The following is a 12,020-nucleotide window of genomic DNA, read 5'->3' on the forward strand; positions in this document are numbered from 1 at the left end:
GGATGTGTAACCAATTGTGACTTAAATCAACCCCTTTAAAAACGTATTTTTCTCATTACGCACAGTTATTAATGGTTGTGCTCAGCTGTACATTATTAAATTACTGAAAAAAAATCTAAGTTTCAAACAAAATTTAAAAATAAATCAAGTAGGGTAAATCTAAGTTTCAAAATGTAGTTGTGCCTCTTACTGGATAAAGAGCTGCTTTTACAAAAAACATACAGACTTTAGCCTGCATAGAAAGGTGCCTTACATATGCTGAAACACTGAAAGCCTATAACCACTTCAGGTTTCAATTTTCGCTGAAAACATTTTTTTCCCCAATTGTCTCAGTTACCGTCATTATGTTTTTATTAAAAAAGTTTCTCATGTACCTTCACAAATCGCACACTGTTCACCAAAGAGAAATAGACATTTGTACGGTTAGCTACAGACTATTTTTGTAAGTCCATGTGGCTAAAATATTGGTAGTTGTGCAAGTTCCAAATGATTACATTTTCAACCATTTAGCCTCTACCCCATAAGAAATTGAAGAAAGAGCCAAACATTAAGAAAACTAGATAGAAATCATTTGTTTTGTATGTTACAGACTCAGTCAGGTTTTTTTCTATTTGCTTATAAAAGCAATGATACAGACCAGCACATAGAAAGAAATCAGAGCTAAGATTTAAATTTAGAATTTATGGACTTTCCAAACTTTCCAAAAAATGGGTAAAGAAATGGACTGGCAGCGGGCCCCGGTTCAAGATGACTTCAAGATTCAGGGAGAAAATCTTCAAGTTATTTTTCTGGGACAGAGAGAAAAGAAAGAGTTCTACAAAAATATTCCAACTATCTTTAGGAAAAAAAACTAAACTTCTTTTAAATCATCTAACATTCTGAAGATTATTAATGCTGTACCATTTGAGCTCTGTATCTAAAAATACAAGACATAATTTTTCTATTTCCTTTTACATGTACCATGAATAGTTTTACATGTACCACAAATAGGAATAAACCCCAAGAGCTCTGTACTTTCTCATTGTACAGTACTTTGTAATATCCAGCAGGAATTTTCTCAAAATACCATTTTGGGTAAAAATCTGATGGAAAAGGAAGTCATTCAGAGCCTGAAAAATGATTCACCCTGAAAGCTCAAATAGTTCTGAATTGCAAAAGCATAATGGTTATTTATCTTAAAGCTAACTCTGCTTTCTCCAATACCCAGGAAACCTGAAAATAAGTGATCAGGTCTAGTGACAGCAGAGACCTTTTTTTTAAAACTTGAATTTTCTCAGTGGGAATACCCCCAATGTAGCACTAGCCAGAAAACCACCCACATACAGACTACCTACTGCATAAGATTATGTACATGCTCATTATTTTTTGAAGTTGATGTACAGAACAACAGGACATATTGTTCTCTGAATAAAATGAGAAAACTGAAATCCTACCCTTTACAGTTTGAGACAAGTTTAAAACATTTTTGCTGATACAAAATGGAATCTTTCATTTGTTTTCTAAATTATATTTTGTTGCAGTAACATTCACTTTTCCAATAGGATATATGAGGGTGCAGGGGCTTAAAGATTGAACATTTGGACCTTTTATGAATGCAGATGACTGTGAATAACCACAGGTTTATTTTACATGATTTTGAAAGTGAACCTTTGTGAATTTACTGAAAATGTGGTTATACCTTAGCTTGAATAGGTTTTCAACATGGTCAAAATATTTACACCAAATGAATACCATTTTTCCTGGAATATTCTCAAAAATCGCTGAAATGAAGATTAAATCCAAAAGACAAAGTTAAAAAAAAGTTTTAAAAAATTGTATACGGCAATCTGACGAACACAATTGATTTTTAAAAAGCTGGGAAGGATAACAGTACAACTATATCTTTCTGGCAATCAAATTATTGTGAAGTTTTGAAAAAAACTGGATCTGTGATGGAAGCAAAGACAATAGAACAACTAAATGAACACTGAAGGAAATAAATTATCGGTGTTCAGTAAACAGAAAAGTAAATTATAAATTTATAAGAATGCAGCGAAAAGAAAAAGAGCGAAGCCGGTAAATAAAATGCTGGAAAACATTTTCATCCAACAACTTGAACAGAAATATCAAGAAACAGAGCAATAAGAAATGATAGTCATCACACAAGAGATACTGAACTTGAAAAGAGGTCAAATAGAGAGAAAGGTAGAATATCTGCAGCAAATAATCGATAAGATTGAAAATTAGGCTTATCTTATTAAATGCATTCAATTAATGAACAAGGACAAGTTTCACTGTTTGCATAACCTCGAGGAAAGGATTGAATAATAATCCTTGCCTTATCACACCTTTGAGAGGTCTCAAAGCGCTTCACAGAATATATTGTAAAGTGAATTGACTATTTTTGTGGGCGAATGAGTTGTAATGGAGGAAAAAATGTGACAGCCATAGCTTTCCACATGGTACTCATGAATTTGGTGGTGAATAGAAGACAATACTCTTCCTCAGAGAGAAATATAGGAAGTGGAATAAGTCTCAGGTCACCTTCACCAACCTCCTTGTGTAGAGGGTGGCAGAGATTCAGAAGACCAACCGCCCACTTTCTGAGCAATGAATCCATTAGGGCACAACAGATCTCAGGTACAGGAGAACCTATACTACAGCGATTATGCACGGCACAGTAACCCACAAAATTCTTTGAAGTATATGAAAGGAAACTCAAGATTCTTAAGGCTCCGAAATAAAAAATGTGTAAGCTAGGAGGAAACGAAAGGAACGATAACAACCGTCTCTTCTTACCTGGTACAAAAATCTTTGGTTGAAATGTTGCATAGCTCCCTGCAGTTGATTCCTCTGGGATTGCCACTGCTCAAAGTTTCGAACAGACTCTGCTGTTGGTCTCTGCCATGTCGTTGTCCTAGTGTTATGGTCCACATAGTAAAATCTGCCACGTTGATCGACTCGTTTCTCCCAGCTTTAAGGAACCACATGCAGTAGTCAAGTTATAGATCGAGTTACTCACAGTACTGTAATTTAGTCACTGATAACTAGGACCATGTTTCAGGCCAATTTCATAACATAAAACGGTGTGCATTATATGTAAAGGCATAGCAGTGTTTCACACAGCAATTGATATCAGTTATCGGTCAATATTTGAAAATTAAACAGCTATTGTTTGTATCTCTGTATATTTCTGACACCTAGTTCATTTCCTTGTTTATCCCTTGTATATCCCTGGTGGTTTCTGCATAAAATCTGAAGCATCTTTGAATGAACCTGGTTAGATAACAGCAGAGAATAAATCAGCTTGTGCAGCCATATGTTAATCGGAATAATTCCAAATGCCGCAATACTTCACTTGAGGCTAAAAGGAGCAGAGTAATGTTCTTTTTGATAGAGGCCAAAGGCCATGTTGATAAAATAACCAGGTACCACCCAAGGCGGCTATAGCAGTCTAACTCTTGCAGTTGCTTGGTGTCAAAAATATGTACTAACAACGATTTCCCAACCTAATGTTTAATTTTTGATGGAAAAATTAAAAATCTGCACTTACTTTTGTCCAAAATGATAACATATTTATGCAGCAGACACAGTTACATTGATGTAAGAGGCAACTACTTTAAACTAATTCCATCAAAAAATCCAATCTTTCCCCCAGAAGTTTTATATTTTGGAAATAACATCTTGAAAGCTGATCTAAATTTACCCTGGTGGGAGAGGTCTTTCCCATGTCGTCGTTTTCGTGTTATGATCCACATAATATATCCTTCCATTGGGAAGCACTCGCTGTTCCCATCTGAAAGAAAAGCATCCATCCAGTCAAAACAATATTGCAATATTAAATATGTTTTAATATCTCTATTGAAAAGTTAAACCAGATGTTTGTTAAAACCGTGGCTTGTCTAGTCGAGCAACGAACGAGTTCTAATCCACAGGTGATTAGAGATTATTCTCATTGTATACATTAGTAAACAGATACCCACATTTTAACCTTCTTTCTACATCTATATATATTATTCTATATATATATATATATTATTCTATATATATATATTATTCTATATATATATATTATTCTCTATATATATATTATTCTATATATATTATTCTATATATATGTATAAATATATGCCCACACATACTCCATGCTGACAAAGCAGTGCTAGGAGTGTGCTGCATTATCGGAGATGTCATCCTTGGGATAAAATGTTAAACCAAAGTCCATGCCACTCTCCTCGACCCCCTCCCTCATCCACCTCAGTGGTACTACCCTCTCCTGTTTCAAATCCAACTTGACCCACCACCAACACTTTGTTTCTTCTAAACGATTTCTCCTCCCGCCCCTGCGAGGTCACCTGTGGTCTGCCGCAAGGCTCTATTCTCTGCCCCTTCCTTTACTTTTTCAATTTCGTATTCTAATTGTTGGAAATACAAATGGTCTTCCAAGATTTTCATATATGTTCAATGTTTTTTTACAAAGAAAATGTAAATCCTTAATTTTATATGAAGTAGTTGATTATCCTTCTAGTGAACATTTCCAGATTTTTTTGCATGTTACTTCTGTACTTTATGAAAATTTTATTTAGAATATTAGGGGGCATTTGAATGGTCCCACATTGTGGATGCTTTCGTTAAAGACAGGCTTCTCTTTCACATCAGTCACTAAGAAATTCCAAACACACTGGTACAGCCTGAAGGACCAGAAAAAGTAAACCTGAATGAAACGCCTGACAGACACCAATACACAGGTGACTTTGTTTTATATTATAACCATTGCAATTTATCGTTTTTTTCCTCTGATCAATTGAAAACTGCAGCACCATCAACTTCCCACATTTCTCACAGCAACACAATCGAGAAAGCAAATTTGTCATTGTTTTGTCATGTGTGAACATAGCACAGTACATTCTTTACACATTGTGCAGATAAATACATTTTGCAAGACCAGTTATCCTATTCCAGACTAAAAACTAACGTGAAACATTGCTGCTTGAGGAGCAACTTGCTAACACTAACAGTTTATAAAAAGGTGCAGATTATGCCTGAGACTGAAACGTCCCTTGTCTGAGCTCATAAATGGACTAGTGTACATCAATCCCAAAGGCATGTTTACCAAATGTTATTTCCACGCGCTATTTTCTCTCCGTAAAATGTCTTCAAGGTCACGATCTTACAAAGTTAAAACTATGAAAATTAATACATTAACACTTGAAATAATTGAGTAACATTAATACTAGAATCAATCATTTTTAAATCATTCTGTTGTCTGCATAAGACCAATGGGTGACCAAGGCCTTAACTGGCAGTCGCAGCATTATGAAAATTAAATAAAACATAAAAGGCACAGAAAAAAAAATCTTATTTGGCTTCATGGTTTTTCTGCAATAATTTTCTGAAGAATTCATACACGACTTTAAGGAAAATAAGCTAATACCCACATTGTGGGCATCATGAAAGACCTGAGCTATATGGAATGTGATGGTATAAGAAGTTTTTATTTACTAGTGCACTGATCCATCTTTTTAACCACAGTAAAAAATGTTTGACAACCTCTCAACTAACTTCATTTGATTTTGGCAACACAGACACTTTATTCTAGAGTGTTAGTGGGAAAAGTGCCCTACTTTATAATGGTGTAGGGGTGTGCAGGGAGAGAGAGGGTGGGAGGAGAGGGGATAGAGAGGGGGAAGAAGGGAAGGGAGAGAGGGAGGGTGAGAGGTGAAGTGAAAGGGATGGTGGAAGCGGGAGAGAGACATTCAATGTTTCTACAAAAAGGATAGCAAGTAATCATTGAAACATTCAAGATGCTTTGGCATAAATCAATGTTTAATATTGCTGACATCAGTCTAGGGTGATATGAGCATCCTGATAGTAATGAATAAATGAATGTTGACTGAATAAAGAAATATAATTGTTTTAAACCCTCAAGCTTCTTTGGATATAAGACTTACCTGTAAGAAAGAGTCTTTAGTTACTTCACTCAGCTATTGCTGCTCAGGCTGCTGCTGGCAACAGTACACCTTTCAGGCAATTCAGTGCTTGCTTTTCCTGAATGACAATACTAATTTACCTTTAGTTTCCTGTAGCATGAATACAGTAGTTCTAAATTCAGTATTCTAGGCCCAGGCATCTGAAACTCATTTTGAATGGTAAGCTATAAAGCTGCCGAACAAAGGGACCATTTTTTAAGAAAAATTCTCTTGTGTGTTGAATCGATTAGTCCAAAAGACTTCTCCTATGCAACACACCGGTGCCCAAAATGCTTTGCTCTGTAACACATTAAGTAGAGCTACTCATATGGAAACGATGAAAGAATTTGATGAGTGTCTAGTTTTCATGTTTCGAAGAATTAAACGGTTCCATATCTGTTGGATTTTACATGACACTGAAATGTGAAAGTGTTTTCTGGTATGTCAAACGTTCCTCGATTAAACATCCAATTTTTCTACTGTATAAGCATCCTCATTTTACGAATTAGTGCTGCACTACAATTGCAAAACTGCAGCGTTCAGTGCTCAAATTCAAGAACTGCAGAGCTCTGTGCTTTAAGAGAAGGGTAGTTTATCCAGTCAAAACTTTTGACTAAACACTGAGAAACTGAACACGCAGCAATAAGTTTTAAATCACAAGTAAATGGGCACACACATAAATTCACACTGTGCAGAAAGTCAGTAAAGATAACACAAAATGAATACAAACACAGATTACAGCCACAGTTTATTTCCAAGGAACCACTTGCTAAGCTTTATAACAGTAAAGGCAGCATCAGCTCCACAGACGACTGAATAAAAGATCCTTTGAGACTAACTGCAGAAACTGAGGTTTGGGCAGTGTGAGCCAGGAAGTCGACAACGAGGAAAACAGTAACCCTCACACACACATCACATAAAGGAACACTGATTTTTAAACAGCGGTAATCTGTGACTACTGTATGAGGCCTGCTCTGGCTTTAGAGTATTGGTTTCATAATAAAATAAACCTTCTGTGTCATAATAATTTAGAATTTCCTCAGACAAACTCGCTTTTGAACTCAATATAACCCTATCATTCAAGTGAACTAGTTTAAAAAGAAAACCTTATGCACATTAATAGCAAGGTTCACAGTATACAGAGAAATATTTGTTGTGCCCACCGAAGGCATAGAGATGTACGCACTTCTCTGTTCAACACTCATTCTTTTTTTCCTTTCAAAAATGAATTATAAATTTAGAAGTTGGATCAATATTAAGTTTTGAAGTGCTTTTTTTAAAATTCCAGTAAGCAAAATACATTGCAGATAGAGCAACAGTGAGAATTAGATGTAAAAATAGGCATATTGGACAAGTATGGCTTTGAATTTCTCCTGAGGTTATGCTGGCAATGGAAGTCGTCCCTGTTCTATAATCATACTGAAAATGAAAATTATAATTTAAATTAGTAAATAACCAACTGAGCTACAAGGACACTATTTAAATGCGTCAGTAAAGGTCTAAACACATTCTGAAATCATGAGGGCAATGCAATGATGCAGTAATATTACTATGTCTGACCAACATGCTGAGTTAGCACACAAGGAGACGTAGATTAGATGTCAAAATTGAGAAGAAAATAAGCTCAGTTTGTAATGAAATTACAGTATTTCCAGAATTTTTAGCATCGTGTCAAGTGTAATTTTTAAAAAAAATGTTTTCCAATCTCTTCGTTGGAATATAACTCTTAGATTAGAAAGTCATTGGACTGGTGAATGAACAGAGGATACTTTATGCTCAAGGTTTATAGCAAGGGGTAAATAAAGATAATTGACATCTGCAACTGCAGTAGAAATCAGCATAAAAACAGATTTATTTAGTTCCAGTCTTGGTACTGATCCACCAGATTCATGCAGAATCCTCAAACCTAGTTTAATAACAAGACTTCACTTCAAGAAGTTTCATTTCTTCCACTTACAGTAACTGAGGCTCTTGAAACATAAACTGAAGAGGATGTGGTAGTTCTTCTGCAGATACAGCACATCCTATATGAATTTTGGAAGATTTGCCCCGAGGGGAATGGTGCTTGGAAGAGAACAAGTGGGATGATTTTGAGCCCTTGGCTGCCTGATACACACATAATTTCATTACCCAACAGGATATTCTGGTCTATTGCATCCTTAAGGAAATACTTTTTCCAACCTTTGTTGAAAGTTTGACAAAAGATGCATAATATGAAACTGTGGTCAACTGGCAGACACTAGAGACTCCAGACATTACCAACTCATTGATGGCAGCAGAGTTTTCTTCCATGTCAAGACCATTTTAAAGATGGGAGCTATCATACAATTCTCAAAACTTGAGTTTTTAAACATTAACTTCTACCAATTGTTGGTTATGTACGTATGTATAAAGAAGAGATGCCATGAACACTGTCATAAGGTTTTCACTGAAACAAACCAATTTACAAAGTCCATGGGATTTCTTTCACACTTGTGAGGATCAATACAAATGAACAAACAAGAGCAAACAGGCACAGTGCAAGGTAAATATTGAGCGCAGGAAAGGGAACAGCCATGTGGTGAAAAACAAGAATGTACCCTCTCTTAAATGGATAGCTGCCCAAAAATATTCCACTCACCCAGCGAGGCTATTTTTGAGCCAATACACAATGAAAATGGAAAACAGTTGATGAAGTTTGCAGATCAGGATAAAGGTCTATTTTTAGTGCTCTCTAATGTAAGTGAAAACTCTAATCAAATGCATTTTGAACAAATTTAAGGAATAATGCCTACCATTTATTGGCAGGCAAAATCTTGTTCTTCAACAAGTGGTGAGCACACAGTACACCTTTTAATCATTGAATTGGTTAAATTAGAAATGCGTCTGATTATCTCCCAAAGCCCTTTAGTGAGGAATTAAGCCCTACTTGCTCCTGACAAACATCAACAATTAATCACACTCAAAACTATTTCAACATCAAAAAGTCTCTTAACAAAATTATATTAAAAAAAGCATTCAAACTTAAGTTAGTATTTGCAGCTTTGTTTCAATTGTGTCTAAGGAAAGCATAAGAAACTCCAGGCTTCTGTCTTCACATTGTTGAACCCACTGCCTCAAGTATAGTGGAGTGATACTATTGGTCATTTCTGCTCAATGAGTCCAAAGATTTAAATTCCAACGTCAACATTTAAACTTACTTTTTTTGCTGAGCCACAAGATGGGAGTATCTCAAGATTGTACAGATAATACATTGGGTGAAAAACAAGTGTCCTTCTTGTCAGCTGAGAAGTGCTGACTACAGACATGGTAAATGTCTGAATGTCAGACAACTCCACCCATCTAACTAAAGGAGAACAGCTTGACCCCAGGAACTGAGCAAAAAAGGACTAATGTTCTCCTCCAATGCTGCATTTTCTAAGATAAAATATAATGAGATGTCATTTTCAGTGGAATATTACTGGAATTATTTGTAGCTTTGGGTCCTGTACTCAGGAAAGTGTTTTTCTGTTCCAGTACAATGTGGTATTCATAGGTTAACTAGTTATTAAAATTGCTCACATCCTCTGAGTAATACAGGAGCACTTCTTCACCCAATGGCTAAATATGACAAGACTTCTGACATTTTTTCCATTTACTGTCGAAACCTATTAATAGACAAGTTGTTTATCTGCCAGGGAACAGTAAGGTCTGTGAAAAAAATGTTCCTATTTCCTTACCCAGGAGGTAGTGCTTCAAGGTTTTGGGCTGGTGTCTGAGACGGTTCCGTCAAGGTGGCAGCTGGTTCTGAAGTCTCTCCCACTGCAACTGAATTGGCTTGAGGACTTGGGGCAACACTGGTAGTCGAACTAGGTGCTGAGACTGCGGGAAGTGTTGGTGGGGTATCGGGGATAAAAGCATTACTCCAGCTGTCATTGTCACTTTCAGTTGAAATGGTCTCTCCATTTACTGAAATTACATGCAGATAAATACTCGTTAGATATCTATTTAAGAAGTGATATGTCTACTTTTCCTCCCCCAAGCAATTTTGCCTGTAATAAATTTACAAACATGAATAGAAATGTTCAATTATATTTCCATGTTAATCAAATGAGTAATTTATTAAGTTAGTAAAACGCTCAATTTATTATTATTTCTTCCTGTCACCACACAAAAATCAAATGCACACATAATACACTGATTCTGCTAAAACTACGAAATAATTTCAAATAATTACCCTTTATTTTTGGCTTTAGGTGCTAATATTGTAATTAAATTCTGATAGATTGCTCTAGTGCTATATATACACACAGTAATTATTTAGCAATCTTAAATTCACGTATTCATCAGTTTTAAAATAAATTCTGCTTTCCTGCTAACCAAAGGTACAGCCTATGGCATATTTCTGCATATTTTAATAGATAATGAGTGGAAATAAAAAATGTAAGGACGTTTAAGTAGACATATGCGTTGTGTATAAGAATTACATTCTTATTTACAAATGATGGGATCTGTGTAAAGCTGGAAACCAATTAACAAGTCACTGGCTCTCTGATGGAACCTCGTCACTTAATTGAAATTTAAACTTGGTTGAAATCTAGTATAGTTGAGGTAATACAGCAGTGTCATGGACTCGTGCAGTTTCAAGCCAACCACTTTTAGAAAATAAGCCAAACTCTCATCATGTTTTCTGAAATTAAAGTATACATCAGACACAAAGGTAAATACATCAATGATTGAGAACTCCAATTTTTAAACTGAAACTAGGATACCCATATCTTATTACACGTTTTAATCCGTTAGTGATGATAGCTCTCAACATTGTCTTTAAAAGCTATTGAGATGGCATGTTAGTCATGAAAAATCCTTGAGACACAATTTCTAGTACCCCATCCTGAAGAGTAAAAGTGCTTCTAAGGAAATGTTTTGGATTTTAATGAATTAATCAACCCAGCTCTTAGGTGAGGTCTGAGCATGTGCCATCAATACTTGCCTACTGCACTGGAACTTGCTGAATGTGAAGGTACCCTGGATGGATGCTTCGGTTTAGTCTTAGCACTGGGATTGTTTTGTTCCTCATTCACTGTGCTCTCTCCATTAACCACAGCTCCTCTCACAGTACTGCTGGTCTGTCTGCATGTCCTTGGTGGGGGGAAAAAAAATCTTCAAATAGGTATACATTGTTGTATGAAATGTTGTTTCATTCGTAGTTCAAACATTCCTCAGATCTGCTTTGTTGTCCTAACCAAACATTCACAGTCTACCACTGTCCTGTCAGTATTCCAAAATGATGTGCTGCTGCCTTAAGACTGTATTCAGAAAACTGCTTAAATGTGATCACATGAAATACTTTTCTTTTGTATTTTACAAATTAAAATACTGTAACTGATGCAAAATTATCTATAAATGTAACAATGTACGAACACTTTACATCACACAATAACTTTGGCAATGTTTGTATTTCCTTTGTTCTTTTGAACAATGATGATAATAATCCTTGCATTTGATATAGCGCTTTTCATGACTTCTAGACGTCGCAAAGCGATTCACAAAATATGCTATAAAGTGAATTGACTGCATATTTGTGGATGAAGCACGGCAGCCAATTGCGCACAACAGTGTCCCACAAACAGTCGTGGATTGAAAATGACCAATTTTATTATTGTTTTGTTTTTTGGAGGGATTATTAAACAATGATGATTTTATTGAGATATAGATTGTACATACTCTGAAATGAAAACAAAACTTGTGTTGGGGAATTAAACAAGCTTAACAAAATAAAGCAAAAGTTTCCTTTCTTTAAAAGTGCTTAAATCTAGACAAAGAACAGATTACAATTCACATTTCCATCTGGGATATTAGGAAAGCCTGGTATTGGGTGAGAAACAGTCCAGTGATTTTCTGTCTTACAGAATGTGACCTCAAAACTAAGATGGGGTTAATGATTGTGTTGCAAACATTTCACAGGTTATTAAACTTTCATGCTCAATTAAGAACACAAAGTATTTGAATGCAAATTTTAAAATTACAAAAATTAGCATTCACCAATTAGGAATTATTCAGTTCATTTCCAGCTGTTTTTGCACCAAATAAAAACATGATGCTTTTCTTTTA

General features: G+C 35.5%; 1 protein-coding gene across 2 annotated transcripts in view; it reads right to left on the minus strand.

Annotated features, from left to right (window-relative positions):
• wwp2 (WW domain containing E3 ubiquitin protein ligase 2) overlaps nt 1-12,020 on the minus strand; it is a 66,506-nt gene that overhangs the window by 24,160 nt on the left and 30,326 nt on the right. For both annotated transcript variants that reach the window (XM_042340239.1, XM_042340238.1), the window contains exons 7-10: nt 10,900-11,048; nt 9,647-9,875; nt 3,686-3,775; nt 2,779-2,953 (exon numbers count right to left, since the gene is read on the minus strand). In XM_042340239.1, the coding sequence (XP_042196173.1) occupies nt 2,779-2,953; nt 3,686-3,775; nt 9,647-9,875; nt 10,900-11,048 (643 nt within the window). The remainder of the gene's footprint in view (nt 1-2,778; nt 2,954-3,685; nt 3,776-9,646; nt 9,876-10,899; nt 11,049-12,020) is intronic.

Source organism: Callorhinchus milii, unplaced genomic scaffold, assembly GCF_018977255.1.
Source record: "Callorhinchus milii isolate IMCB2004 unplaced genomic scaffold, IMCB_Cmil_1.0 Scaffold14, whole genome shotgun sequence".
NCBI lineage: Eukaryota > Metazoa > Chordata > Chondrichthyes > Chimaeriformes > Callorhinchidae > Callorhinchus > Callorhinchus milii.